The sequence below is a fragment of the Microchirus variegatus genome, assembly GCF_963457635.1.
Source record: "Microchirus variegatus genome assembly, chromosome: 4".
In the NCBI taxonomy this organism is placed as follows: Eukaryota; Metazoa; Chordata; class Actinopteri; order Pleuronectiformes; family Soleidae; genus Microchirus; species Microchirus variegatus.
The window spans coordinates 8827312-8851470 of record NC_139805.1 but is presented as its reverse complement, the minus strand read 5'-3'; the positions used below and the strand labels follow the sequence as shown (position 1 = coordinate 8851470).

Here is a 24159-nt window from a genome sequence, read left to right as displayed (position 1 = left end):
ATCCTTGTAACTTCTGCAGACACTGACTGTACAACATCTCTGCATCTTTGTCTGACAGCTTCCAAGAAGTAGTTGTGCTACCATAAGAAATAGTAATAGTTTTTAATAATAATAGTCATTATAAAACATGTCAATAAATTGCATGTATGGATTCTTTGTTTGTCTCTGTGGTGTTTGGTTCAGGCGAAGTATCACTGGCAGAGTCAAAATGTGAAGCAGAGCGGCGTGGACGACATGGTCCTGTTGTCCAAGATCACTGAGGACGCCATCGTGGAAAACCTCAAGAAGAGATACATGGACGACTACATCTTTGTATCCTACAGGCTGTCAATCACTGTTAGTTTTTAGGGCATTTTAACATTTTACAACTACCTGCCTTAGTGTTTTTTTACCAGATTCACACCTCGTTTCGTCTTTTATTGCAGAAACGCACCCAACGTTAAGAAATCGAAGCATGGTGGAACTGATTAATCAAACATATTTCCTTCCATCAACTGTGTTGCACGCCAGCATCTCCCAACAATATACCAGTTCAACATTTATGGGCTTGAGAAATTCACTCTTCCTCTTCTGCATTCACTGAGTGACTCAACTGCTCAGAAGTCACTTCTTCTTGGAGGTCGGCTGAAATTTAAAACCATATTTAGACAAAGGACAGAAGAATAAATAAATAAATAAATTCCTTGCGAGGACATCACCTCATGTGAAACTACTCTGACAGTTTTACTGACGGGTCTGACTATTACTAATGGCTAATGACTTAAATCCTCACTAATCATAATGAGTAATTTCCCCTCAAAGAAGAAAACAGCTCTGACGGTGAAGGAGCCATGTGGATACTTTATTGTGACATGATGTGCATGATGTGATCTCACCTCCTCATCATCTGAACATTCTCCTCCTCCTTGTGAACATGTCTGACCCAGAACCCGTGAACTGGAATTGTGAGAACAGCTACACTCTTAGAAAGTGCTAAGTAGAACCATATAAGATTCTTTGGCTTGTCCTCCTCTATTCATGAAAGGGGTTTTAAAGGGTTCTCTGGATCAAAACGGTTCTTACTGGAACCATTAGTTCGAAGAAAAACCCTTTCTTCGGGAAAAGGTTTTTCAGAAGGAAATGGTTCCAGGTAGAACCTCAGCCCTTGTAGAAGGACCCTTTGGAACCCTTATTTCTAAGAGTGTACAGTGTTGTTGTGATGTGTCTTAAATACTGATTTTAGATCTTATTCGAAATGATAATCCTCCATAATAATCCTTGACTTCACTGTTCAGACTTATATCGGCCCTGTGTTGATATCAGTTAACCCCTTCAAACAGATGCCCTATTTCACAGACAGAGAAGTCGAAATTTATCAAGGAGCAGTGAGTAAAAGTCCTCTTCATTTTACCTCCTGTGGACCAGCGACATTACAGTTTAATGTAACCCGACCATGGATCCCATCTCTCCTCAGGCCCAGTACGAGAATCCGCCTCACATCTACGCCCTGACCGATAACATGTACAGAAACATGATGATCGATGGAGAAAACCAGTGTGTCATCATCAGGTGTGTGAGTCTTGTGTTGTTTTCTGACACCATACACTGAAGCAGTTTGTGCATTCATGTGTTTTCTGTTGTGGTGTCGTGTTAGTGGTGAGAGTGGTGCAGGGAAGACAGTGGCGGCCAAATACATCATGGGTTACATTTCCAAAGTATCTGGAGGAGGATCGAAAGTGCAGGTAGAGACAGTGACGCTGTTCCTCAAAAACCCCCTGTGGTGTGTGCTGTGGATTCTACTGTGTCTCACCTTGTGTATGTGTGTGTGTGTGTGCATGGCAGCACGTGAAAGATATCATCCTGCAGTCAAATCCTTTGCTCGAAGCCTTCGGTAACGCCAAGACTGTGCGCAACAACAACTCCAGCCGTTTTGTGAGTATCATCTTTAGTTCAGCACCAGCTGCTGCTGTTGCTACTTGTTTTTGGTGGCTCTGTGTGTCTGTTTGTTTGTTTGTTTGTGCTTCCGCACTTGCACTTGCCTATATGACAACAGAGGCCGCTAGAGGCTTGTTATGCGAATGGGGTGAAGTCTGCCATCTCTGATTGCCTTGTTATTATTGACCTCCACCAAGGTGGTATAATGTTTTCGCTGGAGTTTGTTTGTCTGTCTGTGACCAACATAACTCGAAAGGTCACGGATGGATTTTGATAACATTTCCAGGAACTGTCCTCAATGGGACCAGGAACAAGTGATTAAATGTTGGTGATCCGTAGACGTTATCACTGGTTACAACACTCGCTGTCTGACCTAGGCGTGCCGGCAAGGTGTTTTTTGTACGCCCTGAGCTGCCTTGACGGAAGTCTGCGTTCTCCGAGTGCTTTTCTAATTAAAGGCCCCATATGTAAGAATGTGGCCAAAAACAGTCAAGAACTACTTTTACAAAGGAGACCTGGTGAAGACAGGTAGCAGCACAAACAAAACTTAAAGTTTCAGACACAAGAGAAGTAAAGAGAGAGAAGAAGAAAAAAACGTATTACACTAATAAGCACATAAATAATACAAAACCCACGTTGACAAAACAGACTTTTAATAAACACTAAAACTTCCATTGGTATTGGTATTCTCATGCACATCAGCACACAGCTGCTAAATACATATACTTTGCAGGTAAAAAAGGTATGACCTCAAAATGTAGATTTGAACACACAATGCACATTGTTGTGCTTTGCAGCCGCAGACAGTCTGACCAGTCTGACAGCTGACGGTGTGTTGTCACCTCAGATTGTTGACTCTGATGATTTGTATCTATCAGGGGAAATACTTTGAAATTCAGTTCAGCAGAGGAGGAGAGCCAGATGGCGGAAAAATCTCAAACTTCCTGCTGGAGAAGTCGAGGGTGGTGAACCAGAATGAGAGTGAGAGGAACTTCCACGTTTACTATCAGGTCAGACACTAATGACAGACGAGCACAGTCACACATCTGTCACAGAACAACCGTGGAAAAATCCCTAAATTGATAAGTACCACTGCTTAAATGACCCCTCTTCTACCTGCACTGTTGTCTTCCAGCTGATAGAGGGCACCAACGCTCAGCAGAAAGAAGGCCTGGGCATCATGACGCCTGACTACTACTACTACCTCAACCAGTCTGGCACCTACAAGGTGGACGGGACCAATGACAGCAAAGACTTCCAGGAGACTATGGTACATATTCTGAGAGAGTAAACTCTATTTAACCTCACCTCAGAGCAGGGGTTTGTATGTAGAGGTGTCCCAAAATTGTTGTTTTACTTCACAAAGTTTGTCATTTGTTCTCACTTTTGCATGAACTTCTATTTAGTGTCGTTGTTGTTGTTCTTCATTTGTTTGTTGTGTTTGTTTTTTGGTGTTTTACAGCAATGTTGCATTTACTATATTTTCTTCTCTTTCTTGTGTAGTCTACAGTGGTCGTTCATCTTGTTTTTATATTGTTCATCTTGCACATGTCTTTGCATATAGTTAATACTCATTAATATTACCGCTTAATCCTCCACATGAGGGTCACGGGGGGCACTGGTGCCAATCCTAGTTGACATAGGGCGAAAGAGGGGGTACACCCTGGACAGGTCGCCACTCCATCACAGGACCACATAGAGACAATCAACCGTGATTATTATTATTGTTGTCCCTCTTAAATGGAACAACCCCGTCTGAGGAAAAGAAAACCCCCCCTTCTACCCTCAACACTTTTAATTTAAAAGCCTAAATTAAAACCCCTACTTGTCTCCTCCGTGGCCTTCAGGAAGCCATGCAGGTGATTGGGATCCCAGGTGACATCCAGGCTCAGGTGCTGCAGATCATCGCAGGCATCCTGCACATGGGAAACATCAGCTTCATTGAGGCAGGCAACTATGGAAAGGTGGAGAGCACAGACTGTGAGTAACACACACGCACATGCAAAGTCTGTTTTTTATGTCTTCAGGGGACATTTAATTGACTTGCATTCATTTCCTGGAGACATACTTCAACCTTAACCACAACTACTACTATTGTACTGTAACCCTCACCCTGACTTATCTGTCTTATCGAAATAAGTCACATTACAGGAACTTGCTTTTTGTCCCCATTGACCCCAACATGAGTAATACCTGAAGCACACACATACACACACAATATGTAAACTCTCATTCATGCATACAGCAGACACACATGAATTACTCCTAAATAGATAAGAGTAAATCAGAAGTCACTACATCAAAAACAGACACATTGTAAATAAATCATCGAGAACTTTTTATCTCTCACTTCATCATAAGCCTCATTTTTGACACAGTTGATCTATTGTATGTTTTTCCAGTTAGGGTTATGGTTAGGGTTAACGTTATGCTTTTGAAACACAATCTAGTGCTGGCCTTCCCCGCCTATCTGCTGGGCATCGATCCCAACCGACTGCAGGACAAGCTGACCAGCAGGAAGATGGATTCAAAGTGGGGAGGGATGTCTGAGTCCATTAATGTGACCCTGAACCAGGAACAAGCCACATACACTCGAGATGCTCTGGCCAAAGCTCTCTACACGCGACTCTTTGACTATCTGGTTGAGGTACAACAGCAGTGAGAAAATCAGAACTATCTTTTTTAAAGATTTCTATACAGGTTGTGATGAATGCCTTAATTGATCTCCTCTTACTCTTACTCTGTCCATCTCCTCCAGGCTATAAATAAAGCCATCCAGAAACCACATCAAGAATTCAGTATCGGAGTACTTGATATTTATGGCTTTGAGATATTCCAGGTTTGTGCTCTTAATTTCACAGCTGGTGCAGCACAGTTCATTTGTTTCTTATTGTGTGCGATTATCTGACCGGACTTTGTTCTCCCGCTGCAGAGAAATGGATTTGAGCAGTTTTGCATCAACTTTGTGAATGAGAAGCTGCAGCAGATCTTCATTGAACTTACTCTGAAAGCTGAGCAGGTAATGCACATGTAGTGCTACGTCGCTCACTTTGTATTTCTTGATTCTGAATCTCTGTTCTTTAGAGGATAACATTTGAGATTCTTTTTTATTAAGTTTGAAAATGTTTGAGGCGATTCTCTCAATGTGTGCTCGGTTTCCTTCCGCAGTCCAAAAACATGCAGATTTGGCGATTAGGTTAAATGGACACTATAAATTGACCGTAGATGTGAGAATGAGAGTGGATGGTTATTTGTCTCTATGTGTCCCTGTGATGGACTGGCGATCTGTCCAGAGTCTCCCTATGTAAGCTGGGATTGGCACCAGCAACCCCCCCATGACCCTCATGTGGAAGAATAAGCAGTAGAAGATGGATGAATGGTTGGGTGAAGTGTTTCACTCTTTCTTCTTTTCTTTTTTTCTTCTTTTCTTCTTCTCTGCTTTCTTTTCTCTTATAGGAAGAGTACGTTCAGGAGGGCATCAAGTGGACTCCTATTCAGTACTTCAACAACAAGATTGTTTGCGACCTCATTGAAAATAAATTGGTGAGCTCCTAACTTTAACACAGCAACCTTATTATCCTGCATTACTTTTGGTCACTCATTCAAGTTTTCTGTCGCATAAGAATGGAATCATCTGCAACCAACACTGAAACTCAGTTCATTGCACCTGTATTTAACATTTATCTTTTTTCACGTCATACATGTTATACATGCTATACATGGTTTAACATTGTTTTGTTGATTGTCTGTCCTGTTTCTGTGCTGCCTCTTGGCCAGGTCGTCATTGGGAATGAGAACTGGTTTTCAATTGAATTACCTGGTTAAATAAAGGTGATATAGATAAAATAAATGAACTTGGTCAGATTTAGGGGGAACAGGCTTTCATTTAAGACATTTTTATGTTTTTATTATTAAACTAATATTTGTTAAGTACATGTATTGACTTGACATCAAATAATTACATTTCTGCTTTAATATGAATGTATAACACTTTCACAAATATAAAAAAACAACAAGGTAAAAGTGTTATAATGGTTTTGTATTAGGAAGGTCTTATTATTATTAGGAGTATTAGGAGTATTAGGAGTATTTAGCTATACAATCATGGAAGGAGATAATATGACAGTAATATGTTATTTTGAAAGTCACGTGCAGGTAATGGGTTGGTGTTAATTACAACCATCAATGTTACAAGAAAACATATTTCTTTTTTAATTACTATAGAAATGAGATGGAATACCATCCAATACCAATATTACTTAGAATATTACTTTTTTTTTTTTTTTTAACCTTACCTTTATTTTTAACTCTTTTTTTCTGTTCTGTAATGTTAACTGTTACCTTTTCGAAAAACATGTATATATATTTTTTATATAAATGGAGACATATATAAATTCATCTGCACCATGCTCTTCTTGCAGAACCCTCCTGGTATAATGAGTGTGCTGGATGACGTGTGTGCCACGATGCACGCCAAAGGAGAAGGCGCAGACAACACTCTGCTACAGAAGCTGCAGGCCGCCGTGGGGACACATGAACACTTTAACAACTGGAACGCCGGCTTTGTCGTCCATCACTACGCTGGAAAGGTAAATCGACTCTTTCACTGTCATTAATTAGTTGGTTAGTTACTAACTGCAATCTGAAAAAAAGAATATATATATGTATGTATACATATACACACATGCACTCACAAAGAGTGTTGTACATTCTATATTACTCACTTGTATTCGTGTACTAATGTACTTACTGTGGGAAGGTATTGGGGGATGCCTATAAAACAAATTTGCATCCATTTTGTATACTTCAAAAAAGAGCATTTAGAATTGTACATCATGTTGGATATAGGTAAAACAGAAACATACTATTTCTGAAGACCGATTGTCTTCCGTCTATGGATTTGGTTAAGTTTAGAACAGCTCGTTTTGTGTTAAAAGCAAAGAATCATTTACTTCCTGGTAACATTCAAAATGTCTTCGTTGACAGAGACGATTTAAACAAAGGCTATGTCCGTACTAATTCGAAGAATATTGAAAACCTTCATTTTGTGGCGTGACTTTGTGGAACAGTTGAAATCAAAGAAAGCAGAACTATTATTCAGTTTAAGAAAATGCTTAAAAATACTGTATTTTCAAGACATAGAGAAGAGGAAGGGGGGAATTGTTGTTGTGTTTATGGTAATATGATGCAGTACTCTCTAGTTCTGTTTTGTTAGAAAATCCTAGACACCTGATTTAAGTTGAAAAATAGGGGTAGGACTGGAGCAAAGCAATAATAATACATTTATGGTTACATAATGGTTGATACACTGACTTAAACTCCGTCTTTGGTGTGATCGCAGGTGTCGTACGATATCGTCGGCTTCTGTGAGAGAAACCGGGACGTGCTTTTCCCTGATCTCATAGAGCTCATGCAAAGCAGTGACTAGTGAGTCTCCTACATTCATCTCAGTGTGTGTGTGTGTTTGTGTGTGTGTTTGTGTGTGTGTGTGTGTGTGTGTGTGTGTGTGTGTGTGTGTGTGTGTGTGTGTGTGTGTGTGTGTGTGTGTGTGTGTGTGTGTGTGTGTGTGTGTGTCACACACTTACTTACTGTAAAATATAATTTCTTCTCTCAAGTGACTTCATCCGTAGCTTGTTCCCTGAAAACCTTAACACTGATAAGAAAAGCAGGCCAACCACAGCCAGCTCCAAGATCAAGGTGAGAGTTAAAACCACCTGTCTGTCTGAAACAGATCGGCTGCTCTGCTCCTTTTTTTGTCAGCGCTGCTTTGATTTCACATTGCTGTTTTTTTTTTTTTTTTTCAAACAGAAACAAGCCAACGATCTGGTGAACACCCTGATGAAGTGCACGCCGCATTATATCCGCTGTATCAAACCTAATGAGACCAAAAGGCCTAAAGACTGGGAGGAGAGCAGGTCAGCGGCGTCACTGTCAGACACTTACACATTCAAACATGAAAAAACAAACAAAAAAGGTATCGTCTAATATTCACTACTTGCCATTTAATTAGGTACTCCAGGACACCTAAAGTTTGTGTGTGGTCTTCTGCTTCTGTAGACCATCTGATCCAAGGGTTGTGTGTTTAGAGATGGTTTTCTGCACACCTTTGTTGGAACAAGTGTTTGTTTTATTTAAGATACTGTTGACTTTTAACATTTCAGTCTGACCATTTTGTCTGACTCTTTAATGTCATCTCAATAATTTCCTTCTCAATTCCGATATGATTGTGGAAATTCTCTACTGCTGGTGAAGAATGAAATAGAGAACTTCTGCCGGTGACAAGGTTTTATTTTCTTTGCAAGGAAAAGGTCAATCTTCACAGGAGTGATTCTAGCTGGAGAAAAGACCCTGAGCATAGTGTGCCACCCACATTTATACCTGAGCAACTCCCCTTTCGCATTCCTCCAATAGACAAAGGAGTCTGCCTTTCCAGGCCATGTTTTCACACCTCTTTGTCTAGTGCCGGCATCAGGGAGCCGACTCCCTGCGGATGTTGTCGGAAGGTGCAAGTTCAGTCTAGACATTCTGATTACACAATATACAATACACAAAAGGACGTGGTATTCTGTGTTGGGCAGGTATAGGGTGGTGGGCTGTTATAGCTCTGAGACAAAGAAATTGAATTTACCATTACAATCCACAGTTTGACCTTCAGCAGGTCATCTTGACAATGTCTACTGTACATGTTGATGTCACGTGATTGGCTGATGAGTGAACAGGTGTACAGAATAAAGTGGCTGTGGGGAGTGTATAGTAAAAGCTGCTGTATAGTAAAAGAAAATGGGAACTGCTCTCTGTTTTCAGGGCTCGGCATCAGGTTGAATACCTGGGACTTCGGGAGAACATACGTGTGAGGAGGGCTGGGTTTGCGTATCGCAGGCTCTTCAGTAAGTTTCTGATGAGGTGAGTCTGATCCCGTGTGTGTTTTTTAACTTGTGCGTTCATTTCTCTGCGCTTGTCACACAAGTAGCGACATTTATTGTGTGTGCACAATGCAGGTATGCCATTCTGACAGCGGAGACATGGCCGGGCTGGAGGGGTCCCGAGCAGCAGGGGGTCCTGCACCTGCTCCGCTCTGTCAACATGGATAATGACCAGTATCAGATGGGACGCACCAAGGTCTTTGTCAAGAATCCCGAATCGGTAAAAAAAAGAAAGCTTTTACACTATTTTCTTTCTGGGTCAAACAAATCTTAGTGTTGTTTCTGAAATGGCTCTGTTTCCATGTAACAATTATCTGCATTAACCCTTAGAACACAGAGCATTTTGGCTGTGTTTTTCCATTACTATGTTTATAGTACAGTGTATACAGAGGGAATAAGAATGTGCAATATAGAGTGTATTATATAATTTTTTCAGCACAACCTAGGCAATTATATAAACACACCTGAGCAAAAAGTACTCAAAATGTTTATAATTGGATTGAATTTAGGAAATTTGGAAATATGTCACAGTTCAAAGTTCACTTGGCTCGACCTTTTGTTATTGCTACGTTATATCATTACTAAAATGTGATATAAAATGAATCATAACTTGATTAACTAACTCAACAACACATAAGATAGAACTAGAACTAATTTAAAGCCTGAATATGTGACGTATAAACATGAGCATTAAGGGTAAACATGATATAAAGACTGGGGATGTAAATAATGACTTCATGAATTCCTAAACATGTTGATGTGTATATAGAACACTTATTATCAAAAACTTGATAAGGGGGAAAAAATTCTGTTTCTGATCGAGACCAAAAAATATTGATTTTCATCACCATCCAGAGACACTGGAGGGTAATGTGATGTTCAAGATCAAGATCCGTTATTTGTCATTTCATGTGGTATTTGTGAAAAAAAATACTCGTGTTGAAGCAAAACTGTTTCTCCCTCAGCTTCTGACAGCGCAAAATAATAATAATAAATCATTTTGAAAAAGAAAGCTAAGACCAAAACTAAAACCCTTAAATACCTCCCAAAAATATAAATACCCTACCGTTTAAAAGTTTGGACACACGTTTACTTGAATGAGGAAGTGTCTCCAAACTTTTGACTGTTAGTGTACATGTTATAACTTAAAAACACAACACAGTAATGGACAAATAATAATAACAGAACAAATATGTTCATGTTTTTTTCTGGATGCCAGTTATTCCAGATTACATTAAATATCTACATGTATTGTATTTCAAATGACCTTTTATTAAAACAAATACCATAAAAAAGATAATTGCATAACATTTAAAATAAAGATATTTATCAATGAATGAATGAATGATACATTCCTTATGCTCTTTGCTCTTCAGCTGTTTTTACTTGAGGAGATGAGGGAGAGGAAGTTTGACACTTTTGCCAGGATCATCCAGAAATCCTGGAGGAGATACATCGCCAGGAAGAAGTATGAACAAATGAGAGAGGAGGGTAAGTCAAAACAAACACTCTCCACACACACGCTGTTGCTGCCTTGTTCAAGGTTCAAGGTTTAACTCTATAAGTGTTTGTCCACTCTTGCGACACCCAGCTTCAGACATCCTGTTCAACGCCAAGGAGCGGAGGAAGAACAGCATCAACAGGAACTTTGTCGGAGATTATCTGGGTCTGGAGCAGAAGCCGGAGCTGAGGCAGTTTCTGGCCAAGAGAGAGCGAATCGACTTTGCCGATTCAGTCAATAAGTTTGATCGCAGGTTCAAGGTGACGCTTTGTGCATCGTGTGTTTCTTAGTTATATGAAAATTGAAAAATATAAATGTGATAAATCAACAAGAATGTGTTCTTTAAGTGCACACAAAGGTCAGACAACACTAAACATACCCACTCCTCTTCTCTTTCTGGCATTACTCACAGTTCTCACTTCTTTCTTTTTTGCTTTGTTTCACAACTCCAGTCTATCAAGAGAGATTTGATCTTGACGCCCAAAGGCATCTATCTGATTGGTCGAGAGAAGGTGAAGAAAGGGCCTGAGAAGGGACAGATAAAAGAGGTGCTGAAACGAAAACTGGAGTTTGAGAGCATCAGCGGCGTCTCGCTCAGGTACGGCAGAAGTTTACACGGGATTATTAATGCAACTGTGGCATTTGTGGCCAGTGCTGTTGCAGAAATACACGAGCTAGTTTCCTGTTTAGACGTCAACAATCAGCCGCTGCTTTGTGAGAAGCAGCTGCTGCTGAAGCCACAGTAAATACAACGAATGACCATTTCTACTGAAGTGCACATACACAGATTCAGGGTTTTATTTTAGCTGTGTAATTCAAACATCATGACCCTGAGACAAAAGTGCATTTGCCAATCTTTAATGTTCTTGAAAAAGTTTTAGGTTTGCTGTTATTAATCTGAACTGAAGTAACCAGCAGAAACAAATGCATGATAAAGAGTGTTCAAATACAGTTTGCTCACTATGGTTGTATTATTAACACAACACACTACTATCACCATAACAGAGCATCAGCCAATCTTAAAAGTATAGTCCTATAGTGAACGTTCACTTCCTAATGTGCTTTCAGTTTAAACACACTGTCATTTCTACTGTCTCGGCCATAACAACAAACAGCCTAGTTTGGTGATGTTAGAAATCAGTGTGGGTTCATGGGAACTGTTGTCATCTTGTCTGTGTGAGACAAATATGCACAATAAAGTAGGTTTAAAAGACAACACACTGGCTGACTAGTAGTAGCAACAACTACCTTTCCTCATTGTGATTGCAGAGATGTCAACAAAATGACTAGAAATACAGATTTCTATGGAGTGTTAAAAACATTTTGGCTCATGTAAAATGAAAAGCAGAATCTGGTAGTTTTTAGATATTTGAACACAGAAACGTGGCACATTGTAGCTTAAAATTATGGATGACAAAAGTCTTCATTCTAACAAGTTTTAGAAGTTTGAATTAGAAAAAACAGATTAACGTCTTCCAGAGTTACTGATCTTATCACAGCATTTGCTCGTTTTACGGCAACATGACAAGAAAACTATTTTCAAATGAACCCAAAAAAATTCAGGAAGGACATCTCTATACATTTTAGAAGATACCAACTTTGAATCTGTTATTGAAAAATTACTGATCTCTTTTACAAGAGAGACCTGGACAAGAAAGCAGCATTACAGTTACAGTAAACGTGAGAACACAGAATAAAAATATTAAAACTTAAGCTCACATAAGAACTGAACATTCCCCAACAGACACACAAACCTTTTCCTTAGAAATGTTGAAGTTTTTGTTTGTTTTTGATTCATTTTGCTTTACAAACCGTTGGTTTTGTCCCTTTAGTACAAGACAGGATGATTTCTTCATCCTGCATGAGGCTCAGTACGACAGCCTGCTGGAGTCCAACTTTAAGACCGAGCTCCTCAGCCTGCTCTCGAAACGCTACGAGGACGTTACCAAGAGAAAACTGACCATCACCTTCACTGACAGGTAGAAGAACACACTCACGTTCATACGGCCTGGTTTTTTTCTTTCTTAGAAACTGGGAGCACAAAACACTAACATTACTATTCTGTGACTCAGACTGGAGTTCAGAGTGAAGAAGGAGGGCTGGGGTGGAGGAGGATCGAGGGTGGTGGCATTTCAGAGGGGACAAGGAGACCTGGCCCAGCTCAAACCTGGAGGGAAGACCCTCACTATCACAGTAGGAGACGGTCTACCTAAGTCCTCCAGTAAGTCCAAAAATAACATACAGATTGATGAATGAGTCTTGTTTGTCCTACATGTTGTTGTAACTGTGTGCTTGTTTCATCAGAGCCGACCAGGAAAGGTGCTCCTCAGTCTTATGGTGGAGGGAGAAACCATCCGGCCGGCAAAGGTAACTCCATTAGATGAGATCCTGATCCTTGTGGACCCACTGTCCTGCATGTTTAAGATGTTTCCCTGCTACACACACACCTGATTCAAATGAGTGGGTTGTTATCAGGTTTGATGGTGTCTTCAGTTAGAAACAAAAATCCACGGTTGTGCCTTAAACTAACAATAATGCGGACACTCTCTTAACTCAAACCACACATTTAGTTTAGCTGTCAATTCTATTTTTTTCAAAATAAAATCTCTGAACTTGATATGAAATTAACATATTTTTGTGCAGATAAGAAAATAATTGTCTGCCGGGCCACATACTGATGCTGGCTGACCAGTTTTGGCCCATGAGCCACCAATTGTTGACCACTGATCTAAAACGTGCTGGTTAGGACGGTGCCCAAGGACCAGGATTGGGAAACTAGATCTTTCAAACATTTATTATACTAACAGTTTTCCTATATAAATAAAATATAACAAATCAAATCCTCCTATTGTTTATACTATACTATACTATACTGGTTTATTTTTGTCTCATGGGGATATACATTAAAGCACACACCATCCTTAACCTATTCTTAAAGGTGCGTTATGTAATAAATCTAAAGCAACTGGCCATAAAACCCTCCTAATATGTCACAGAGACTCAGGAATAATGTTCATATAACAAACTGAACTCACCAACAACAATAGTACAGACAAAATATTTGCATAAAAAAAATATTTTGCAGACTGCAAATCATGTTTATGTTTTGAAATCATGTTCTGGCATGTGGCGCCACCTACCGCAGTCTACCAATCATTGCAGTCAGTAGAGTCTCAGCTGCCAAGCAACCACGGGTTGCCAGTTACGTCAGAAAACCAAACCTAAAAGACCTCGGTATTTTGAATTTGAATGCAGTAACTGTTTTTGGCCACATTCTTACATATGGCATCTTTAACCCTCAAAAAGTAATTTAAAGTTGTGAGGACTTGCCAAAATGTCCACACAAAGAAAGGTTTGTCCTCATTGTTCTCACAGCCTGCAGACATGTACTGTAACACATACATACAGATACATGGATGCACCTCAATCTATAGACCAGAGCTGAACATACACAAAAAATGAGCTGAGAAATTCACATGTAGTAGAAGTTTGTTTCCCTCGTGACCTTACCGAGTAAATGTGACCACTTCCTCCACTACTGACCATTTTAAACCCACTGCATAATTTCAAATCCGACTCAGTAAACTGGAATAGTGAGGGAAAATCTGAGTTGTATTGTTACACTGACGTGTTAAGCCAGTTTGGGGGATTAGTTTTCACTTTGACTGCACTTTTTCTCTCTCTCTCTCTCTCTCCTCTCTCTCTCTCTCTCTCTCTCTCTCTCTCTCTCTCTCTCTCTCTCTCTCTCTCCTCAGCTCACCAGAATGGAGCAGCCAAGTTTTCCAGAGCACCTTGCAGACAACCATCAAACATCACATATTCCACCCCACACAAACAGGTCCGACCACCCAGCGCTGCCCTGCCCAAACTGGGCTCCCAGAGAGCTCCCAGAGCCCCCGCCCACAACCAGAACAACCAAGGGAACATGGACTTCCTCAATGTGCCTGATCAGGGCATGTCAGGGTGAGAAAAATATAAAAGTCAATTCTTGAAGGGGTGTTTGCAAAACGTGTGGTTGGACTTGATAAGTAAAAAAAAAAAAACAGGTTTATTGTGTCGTTAGGGCACGACAAGGTGAGGCTCGGTGAGCCCAAATGAATGAGTAGGCAAGAAAATCCTGTTTATTTCCACTTCACAATCACATTAAAATAATATAAAGAGAAATACGAATCATTACTATAAATAAAAGTAGTTTACTGGGAGGTTTGTGCTCTAAATGGATTGAAATTTGATATTTTAATAATAATGATAATGTATGCAAATGATGTGATGTTGTTAATGATTGTTACCCTTTAAGAGGATACTGTGAGGTCAGTGCTTATGGGAAATCTTATTTGTAATCTTTTCTTATGAATCAAGCTCTAACTCTCCCAGTTTGACCAGTCGTCAGTCTTTTCCACTTCCTCTCATTTCCTGCTCGTCTCCATCCCTTTTGTCATGTATTTCTTTGCTTTGACACAGGAAGCAGAGGAGACAGAGCATCAGTCAGCGACCTCCTCCAGCTCCAAAGCCACAGCCTCGACCCCCGGGGCCTCGCTGTCGAGCGCTGTATCAGTACGTCGGACAGGACACGGACGAGATCAGCTTCGAGGCCAATGAAGTCTTTGACCTGGTCAAAGAAGGTGTGTGGATGAAGAGAAAAGAAAGATACAAAACAATAATAGATCAGGATAAAGCAGTGTTTCCCAATCTTGTTTTAAATTTTTCATCTGTGATGTTGGAGCAGGGGAAACATCTTTACAGGACAGGGGTCCATGAGGACCAGAATTGGGGAAACACTGGGATAAATAATCATTCAGCTCCACATGAATATATCTTTTTTTTAAATGTCTTCTCTCTGCTTTTTTCCCGCTGCAGATCAGTCAGGTTGGTGGACGGGCAGGATTCGAGGCAGGGAAGGCCTCTTCCCTGGTAACTATGTGGACAAGATTTGACCCCGAGACTTGCTGGATCCTCATGGACTTGTCCGAGTTAGTTGAGAAATGTGTGAAATTGTGTGTAAAAACAGCGTGTACTGTTACAAAGGGAATGGCTCACGGTTGCATCGTAGATCTTCATCCCCCAGCGGAAATAGGATCGGTGAAGCAGTTGGACCCCGCTGACATTTTATTGTGCTGCACAAGCTAAGCACTGGTAACTTCGTTGTTATGACCATGAGCCTTAAAACTCAGATCCCCCTGCAAAGAGCGACTCAGGTTTCATGTCTCCTGTTGCCTTAGACTATGTTGTTCATAATGACTTAGCAACAAGATCTCTACCCGCTCCACAACACTTTTCTTAGAACGGTTACTTTGCCGAGAATGACTCAAAGCTTAAAAGAAAGAAAAGTGACCTCAAACGTGTCCACTGTTTATATTCACCTGAAAGCTTTTACCCTGAAACCAGTATTCTTGAGCAAGTCACCACTGTGATATCAAGTAATTGCAGGTATAAACGAACATGTCTTTAATAACTTTCACATTTTTGCACCATAACACACCTGCCTCAGACGAGTCACAGCCGTCCACAGAGACGGCGGAACTTGAAACAACATTTGGACGTGACCTTTGTCGTGGTCGAGTTATAATCGATTGATTTCTGAATCGTTTCTGGACACAGTGAAACAGAGAGCGGTGATTATTTACAAGTGTTGAATTCTGCTGCTTTTGCATATTGTTTTCACTTTGTGGTCGGATTTGTTTTGTAAAATAATGTGATTCCCTCACCGTCAATAAATGTCTGCTTTTGTATAGGCTATTAATAAAAGTGTGTCCAACACTGGGTGTATTCAAGATTCAAAGATTCAAGATTCAAAGTTTTTATTGTCATATGCACAGTAAAGAAAATAAATATTACCAAAAAACTAAAATAATATATATGCATGAAATAAGTATAAACATGTGCATGAGTAAGAAGAACTGTACATAAAGTGCACACTGGTTGTGCAAGATGTTGTGCAACAGATTTAAAGTGACATGTGTCAGGTTTAAAGTGACAATTGTAGTCCTGCTCAGCTGTTCAGGATTCTGATGGCAGTGGGGTAGAACGAGTTCTTTAGACGGGTTGTCCTGCATTTGGCACTCCTGTACCTCCGTCCTGAGGTAAAGAGTGTAAACAGTCCATGTTGTGGGTGGGTGCTGTCCTTTATACCCATATTCATGGGTAAGTGGTCTGTATTACATACAGTAGTACTTTTAAATCTGCATTACACTACAGTTCTGCCATTCACACCCATTCACTCACACTTTCACACAGCACATTTTCCAGCACAGCACTCTAGAGGGGTTGAGTGTTTTGCCCAAGGGCACATCGACAGGGAGAGGAGCAGAGCTGGGAATCTAACCCACAACCTTTGAGTTGAAAGACGACTCAATAGTTTTTAGTATTATTATTGGTGCTAATAAAACATTTAAATAAATATAAAAGAAAAGTTTTACAGGTAGTACGGTTTTTTCTGTTTTAGTTTTAAATGGGACACATAACGTGTGCCTGGCTGCTTTTATTTTGAAATCTCCATCTGCGGCAGTGCTGACCTGGTGCATTAAAGACAGATGGACACACAGGTTGAGCCTCCTCATCCACAGAAGACCTGAGATTACACAGGCAATTACAGCAGCCATTCTGCGGCTATTATCAGTCTGCACAAAGCTCATTTGTCCGGTTATGACATTCGATACACTGTCGTTTGTTAAATATTTGTCATATCTAATAAGTGACTGCATGTGTATTGTGTTTGCAGTAATTGCCTCACATCAGGTATTCTCTTTGCACGTGTTTATTATTCTACACCTACAAATAAACGGTGTGCTATGTATTTGTCTGGAGACAAAAAAAAAAACAAAAAAAAAACAATCAGTCCATTCCAGACATTTCCCCTCGATGACACAGGATCAGGAGCGGTTTGAAGCTCCGCCCACGAACCGCACCTGTCGCACCACCTGCAGCCGCAGCCGCAGCCGCACTCACGCACCGGAGGAGGCTGTGGCTGCAGCAGCGACATGGGGGGTAAGAGCCGGTCCAGTCTCACTCTCAGTTCCACTGATTTTTAGTCACATTTATGAATACTGAAATGAATGAATGTGTTAAGCTGCTTCACACCTGCGACTAGAATATTCCTGTTGTTGTTATTCCTGTTGTATAGTGCGCGTGTATCTGTGGTACAAAGTAATTATAAGTCTTCTGTGTTCATTCAGTTGTCTCATTATTAGCTACCGCTGTAAATCCTTGTCATATTTATTTATTAATTGACGTATAACTTTCTGGGGAAAATAATACGTTTAAAAACAGCTGGTGTCATTGGATTTTTTTGTTGAATAGTAAATGGTGTAAATGTTAGATTCACAATATATCAGTTGTAAGTCATTAATAAGAGCAAATTTGGGGGTGGGACATCTTTAATTTATTTAAAAATGGCTTCTCCAAACAGGTGTTTGATCACTAATCTTGTAAAGGGCTGGAACTGCTTATTAACATTTACAAGTGATGTTTGAAGAACAGTAACTGGGTAATGTTGAGAGTAAAAGTTATTTTAGTTTTACATTTAGATGATCCCATTTTCTTGACATAGTGTCAACAGACCAGTTATGAATTCTCCTATGAAGTCATATAGTATATATCACTGATGTATATGAGGCGCCGATTGTAAAGTTGCACGATAGTATGTATTTAATTATATTTAACATTTAACATTTATATTTAATATTTAGATTTTTTATTCAGATTTTCACAAGAGAAGTAAATATCACAAAATTCACAAATATTGCTGTAAATCTGGTCAAAACTAACATTAAAAAAAATTCACATGTTTTTTTGCTAATGTGGCAAAAAGTTGTTGTTTATTTTAGCATGTGAAACTTTACAATCAGCTCTTCATAGATGTACAACATTATTCTACTTCACAGTCGTTGACAAATGCACTGATAGACGCTCAGCTCTGCATTGTAGTGTGCTGCTTTGAGCGTGTGGCGCCACTCTGAATAAAAGGGGAAAAAGGGATTTACATGAAACCAAATGTTGAGCAACAGTTTAAAGCTTGTGTCGAGGACAGATGAGATACAGGTGAAGCCTCTCTGTCTCACAGGTGTCTACTCCAGTGAGAAGATGGCAGGAGTTTTTGCCTACGAGAGCTCAGAAATTGACTGGTGTGAAGACAACTACAAACACTCGGAGCATGTGGTGGAATATTTCAACACTGTAAGTTCTACATCGAGACAAACATGTTTTCCCACAGCTGCCATTTAAGGTAGCATTTTTTTCATTCTTTTTCATTGTGTTTTCTTCATGCAGATGAGCAGCTTCGTTTTCTTCATCATATCTCCCGTCATGCTCTACCTTCTGCATCCTTACGCCAAGGAGCGGAGCCTGTCCATCCACGTGGTTTGGATCATGATGCTTTTTGTTGGTCAGTCACTCCTTCTTACATAGTTCACCCATAACTCGTGTCATACATACTTACAGACGTGTGTCTGGAATTTCAAGGAAAATCAGTTTTCCTCACGTGAACATGAGTCACTAAGCCTGTTAGACATGAACTCCTCGTGGTTTGGAGTTGTTGGTTCAGTTTCATCTTTGTCTGAGAATGACAGACGATGAAATGTCACCGTACAGTAACGGCCAAGTGGGCAAGTGTAATGAACCCCAAATGAACCTGAATTCCACCAGCACTGTGGCACAAACTAAAAGAAAGATTTGTTTTTTTGATAATGACAGCAGTTGTTAATGACCGCTCACTCCAACAGTTTCTGATTGGATTATGTAGTTTTATTGACTGACTGAATATTTCATTACTTGTATTACTTTGTCAACCAATAATCAACTAAAAAGGAAAATTCCACCATTGTTTTGATTATAAATCCATAATTTCTGATATTTTCTGCTGGCTAAACCCAGTGTGCTCGCTGTGTTTCGGCCGCCGAACTATTGGTGTATCCCTAAATATAACATCTTTATTGACAAGAACAATGTAACCGTAATAATGACGCATTTGATGGTGTGACGGGTTTCAATCGGCACCTGCACATGGGAGCGCTCGTCGGGCTTATAATGCACTGGGGGAAACCCTGCTAAACCATTATCAAACAGAACTTAAATGTACAAACGGATCCAATGCCAAACAACCCTTTAAAGGCGCCATATGTAAGAATGTGGCCAAAAACGGTTACTACATTCAAATTCAAAATACCGAGGTCTTTTAGGTTTCGTTTTCTGACGTAACTGGCAACCCGTGATTGCTCGGCAGCTGAGACTCTACTGACTGCAATTATTATTAAGGTTTATTAAGATATGGACAGATACATAAACAACATCAAACATAGACAAGTTTGAACAGTCATCTGATGCATGCATCATGGTGTTTTTAGCTAAAGCTAATTCACAACACTTGTCCCTAGAATGACTGGTAGACGGCGGTAGGTGGCGCCACATGCCAAAACATGATTTCAAAACATAAACATGATTTACAGTCTGCAAAATATTTATTTTAATGCAAATATTTTGTCTGTGCTGTTGTTGTTGGTGAGTTCAGTTTGTTATATGAACATTATTCCTGAGTCTCTGTGACATATTAGGAGGATTTTATGGCCAGTTGATTTAGGTTTATTACATAATGCACCTTTAATTTTAGATACATTCCCAAAATGTCTGTTTTAGTTATTATATATTCCTAAGCACTCAATACAATAGCATTTCTTGTTGTCATTTAAAAGGTTTCTCTTCTTCCAGGGCTTTTCTCTGCATATTTCCACATGACTCTGAGTTTTGTTGGCCAGATGTTGGACGAGCTGTCAATCCTGTGGGTGTTGGCAGTGGGATATGCCATCTGGTTTCCCCGCAAACTGTTTCCCTCTTTTATAAAAGACAGGTATGATAACCTTACACATCGTGGGTTTACTGTTTACAAGTGTTGCGTCTGCTGTTATTCAGCAAACGCAGCACAGCATATCTTCCCATGCTCAATTATCCTTCAATAATAAGAAGACAATAAAAAAAAAATACAATGTCATAGCGTCACTCTGAAACCTTAGCTGTTTGTGCTGACAGCCCCTACAAGTGTCATTGTTCCAAAGACACCTTGTGTTGCTGCTGTCTGCACCGGAACGTGACAGGTAGGGGTGCTCACTTTTGTGAGGGGACTGGAGCTACACCAAGTCTTTGTTAATATTTAACCACAAGGTGGGCAAAAGATGAATGAAAGTTTCATGAGCCACCTGAAGAAACACCGCCCTGACTAAATAAACTCATATGTTGGACTGTGTTTGTCCTCACCAAGATCGGTTCAACTGAGAGTCAGGAGGCCAGAGTGTTGTTTTGGGTATAATCTCTCTTAAACACAGCTGATTTTCAAAGTCAGTACCTGGTCCTATCAAATAAAAGGCACTGTGTTCAACATAAAGGAGACAATGCATTTATATACCGGTTTGATTCAGAGGAACAGCAGCAATGACTTCCACTGTACAATACCTGTTTAGCAGGTGTATCAATTGTCTCAGGAGGTTATACAGAGAGCACAATTAGACATAAAGGAGAGTGAAGAGTGAATTTATATTCTTTAGACAAAGGGCCACACAGTTGGCGTAGTGGCTCTCACTCTTGTCTTTGAAGCAAGAACACCCGGGTTCGTGACCCAGTCAGAACAAGGGCCTTTCTGCATAGAGTTTGCATGTTCTCCCCATGTTTGCGTGGGTTTTCTTCAGGTACTGTGGTTTCCTCCCACAGTCCAAAAACATGCTGATTTGGGGATAAGGCAAATTGGACACTCTAAATTTTCTCTGTGATGGACTAGCGATCTGTCCAGGGAGTACCCTGCTCTCATGTTGAAGGATAAAGCATTGAGATATCCAGAAATGTAACATGGAAATGATTGATAACAGTCTAAATACGTCACTACTTTCTAGCAAGCTAAAACAGTGATGATGTGTCAAGGGTTTGGACAAGAGCAAGACAGCCTGTCCATCTCGGTCCATTTTCCGTCTCTTTCCTTCTGGGTGTCTCATTATACAGAACACTCACATAAACCTTTGCCTGTCTTTTCCACCGCAGATCTACATTTTCGCGGCTCGTCCTGCTGATCACCGGCATCACCACCGTGTCCTCGTTTGTCAAACCCACAGCCAACGCCTACGCCTTAAACTGCTTCGGCCTCCATCTGCTTTACACTCTCGTGAACGAGATGAGATGGTATGAAAAAAGTGGGCCTTTTACAGGCACCTTTGAGAGTATTTTTGGTGCAGTTTGTTCTTTTATTATCATGATGAACAACTCTCTCTCTCTCTCTCTCTCTCTCTCTCTCGTGCAGCTGCACTGACCAGAAGGTTCTGCGGCTCGCCAAGATGTCAGTGGCTCTGTGGGTGCTCGCCATCGGCTGCTGGATCGGCGACCGTTTTGGCTGCAGCTTCTGGCAGAAGATAAACTTCTGCTACCTGCACAGTATCTGGTAGGTCCTGGCTTAGTTATGTCCCGTTTGCTTCCTTTCTTTTCTTTTTCTTTTCAACATTATGAGGCAATGAGATAGGGTTGTTTCTGTCAAAGACTCGCTCACGTACAGTATATCTATTTTCATATCTTTTGTATCCTCCAGGCACATTCTCATTGTGATGGCGGTGGCTTATGGCAGCACCCTGATAGCTTACCTGGACGCCTACTACGAGATACCGTACTCACATCCTGGGCTTCAGTACTGGCCGTGTGATAAATGGGCTGTTGGATTACCTCACATTGTGCTGAAGAGCACTTCTAAAACTCTTAAACAGTGCTGAAGAGGTTGTGTTTTAACATTTCTATTGGTGCACTACATTAGTACAGTGTTTAATCTGTTCTAAACCACAACAAAGACCTCATCAGACGGCCGTTAAATCAAATCCCTGCAACAAGTCTGTCCCCACCAACCAGAATTTAAACCTCAAGAACCTGATCTCACTTCATGACTGAACACAAACAATGGATTGTTTTGTTTACACCAAGGGTGGATTAAAAAACGGTATATATATATATAATATAATATAATATAATATATAATCTACACATCAAATTTACCATCTACACCATCTTAACTTATATCTGACGTATTTATAGTTATGGAGTTATGCAGTGACGTTAATGTAAAATCAAACCTGTTTTTTGAGTCTCTCTCCTTTCAAGTTACGATTATGTTTTTACATCGTTGACTGATCTGGAACTTCTACTTATGTGTGTGGGAGATGATAGTTTACACTGTTTATGACAATGACTGTCAAAAATCATGAGTTTGAAATTCATGATTGTTTTATTAAATTACAAAATGTCTAAAGACACTATGAATATATATATATATATATATATATATATATATATATATATAAACATGTGTGTGTTTTTGTATAAATCAATGGCTAATATTTTCAAGATACGATGAATGCACATTTTCTTCTGCATGTGACAGATTAAACCAGTGTCCTGTGTATGTTTTTTGTGACCTATTATTCTTCAGTGAAATCTCTTTAAATAAAGCGTTATAATGTCTCAGTATGTCCTATGGGCTTAGATTGAGCTATGTAACCTCAACTGAGGGTTTGCCTTGTTTTGTCAGAGAATAACTCCCCTAATTTGACACTGTAATAAAGTCAGGACTCTTAACATTTCACAAACTCTTCTTTGACATTGTGAAGGAATCAGCTTGTCCGTGTCTCTGCAAAAATACTTAAATACCACGCTACAATATAGATGTGTTTCTTTTGTATGACTGAGCCCAATTCAAGAAAAAGCCTTTTCTTGTTGAATAATGAGGGGATGTTTTGAGAATATTCAGGCACACTGTGGCTGCATTCACCAGATTTTTCAGGAAGGACACAATGACACAACAATAGCTCCTTTACACAAAGAAATGCACAAGCTTTCTCTGCTCTGCAGTGTTCAACAGTGACATCTATTCAATCAATGATTCAATCAGAAGACATACTGCACGTTTCATTTTCTAAGACAAGAGCAATCAACTCTGAAGCCTCCTTTTACATCCTCATACATTCCTCCATCTTCACACACACAGTGTTTCTCAACATCTTGTTTATTTAATTGTTATTTTATTGGACATGTGTAATCAGAAATGTAGGCACAGTTGCACACTTTGCTGTTGTATATATAATTAAGTTCATCTTTTGTTTTTATCAAACGCTGTAATAATAATTCAACCTATGTCCACCCACAAATTTTGTTCAATTGACACCGACACTCTACAAACTACAGGACATCTTTAGATTGTCCTACACAATCCACAAATATTATTTTATCATTATTATTTTTATTTTTATTTTTTTAAACTTTTCTTTATGTTTTTTTAAACTCTTCATTGTTCATTAAAAGACAACGTTTTGCTGTCATGGTTGATTAAGTAAAATTTCATCTCACAAAACTGAATTTTTAAATGTTAGTTTTTCACACATGGAGCAAAACAATCAAAACAAACCTACATTTTTATGCTGTCAAGATGAAGTATGGCGATTCCTGAATTTTTGTCTTGCTTACTGAATTTCTGAACGTTTGACGTGGCCGGTGATATCCTGCCCCCTGGTGGTTGGCTTAGTGATAATAGAAAGCCATCTTTGGTTTCTTACTTGACATGTAGTTCACTTGGATATAATGACGTTCCCTCGGTGTGTGAAGGTTGCACTTCAAGCATCATGACGCAGAATGAACAATAATTCTTCTTTTTTATTGTTTACTAATGTGTGTATGCTTCTAACCCTATAGGGCCTGTATAATAATGTATGATTCTGTTTCAACTCATGCCTTTTCAGTGCAAAGTGTCTGTGATGCTGGAGTTGGACCACAAGGTCAAGTGAAAACAAAACATGTCAAGTGACATCTGAAGGT

At 39.8% G+C, this 24159-nt stretch overlaps 2 protein-coding genes across 2 annotated transcripts; both read left to right on the top strand.

Annotated features, from left to right (window-relative positions):
* Positions 1–219: 219 nt before the first annotated feature.
* On the top strand, positions 220–15679 carry myo1f (myosin IF). Its single transcript, XM_083888373.1, has 27 exons — positions 220–312; positions 1275–1364; positions 1454–1548; positions 1634–1721; positions 1822–1911; positions 2793–2924; positions 3050–3184; positions 3762–3894; positions 4365–4561; positions 4673–4753; positions 4847–4933; positions 5371–5457; positions 6336–6503; positions 7256–7341; positions 7530–7611; positions 7723–7829; positions 8719–8817; positions 8913–9057; positions 10214–10328; positions 10429–10598; positions 10791–10936; positions 12171–12317; positions 12411–12559; positions 12643–12705; positions 14094–14301; positions 14800–14960; positions 15196–15679. The coding sequence occupies exons 1-27, from the start codon at positions 235–237 to the stop codon at positions 15270–15272; spliced, it is 3216 nt and encodes a 1071-aa protein (XP_083744499.1). The 5' UTR covers positions 220–234; the 3' UTR covers positions 15273–15679.
* A 2723-nt stretch (positions 15680–18402) lies between these two features.
* acer1 (alkaline ceramidase 1) lies at positions 18403–22070 on the top strand (the record flags this gene model as incomplete). The annotated part of the gene is made up of 6 exons (XM_083888150.1): positions 18403–18510; positions 18604–18718; positions 20038–20176; positions 21355–21492; positions 21611–21748; positions 21893–22070. The coding sequence occupies exons 1-6, from the start codon at positions 18418–18420 to the stop codon at positions 22068–22070; spliced, it is 801 nt and encodes a 266-aa protein (XP_083744276.1). The 5' UTR covers positions 18403–18417.
* Between the last annotated feature and the right edge of the window lie 2089 nt (positions 22071–24159).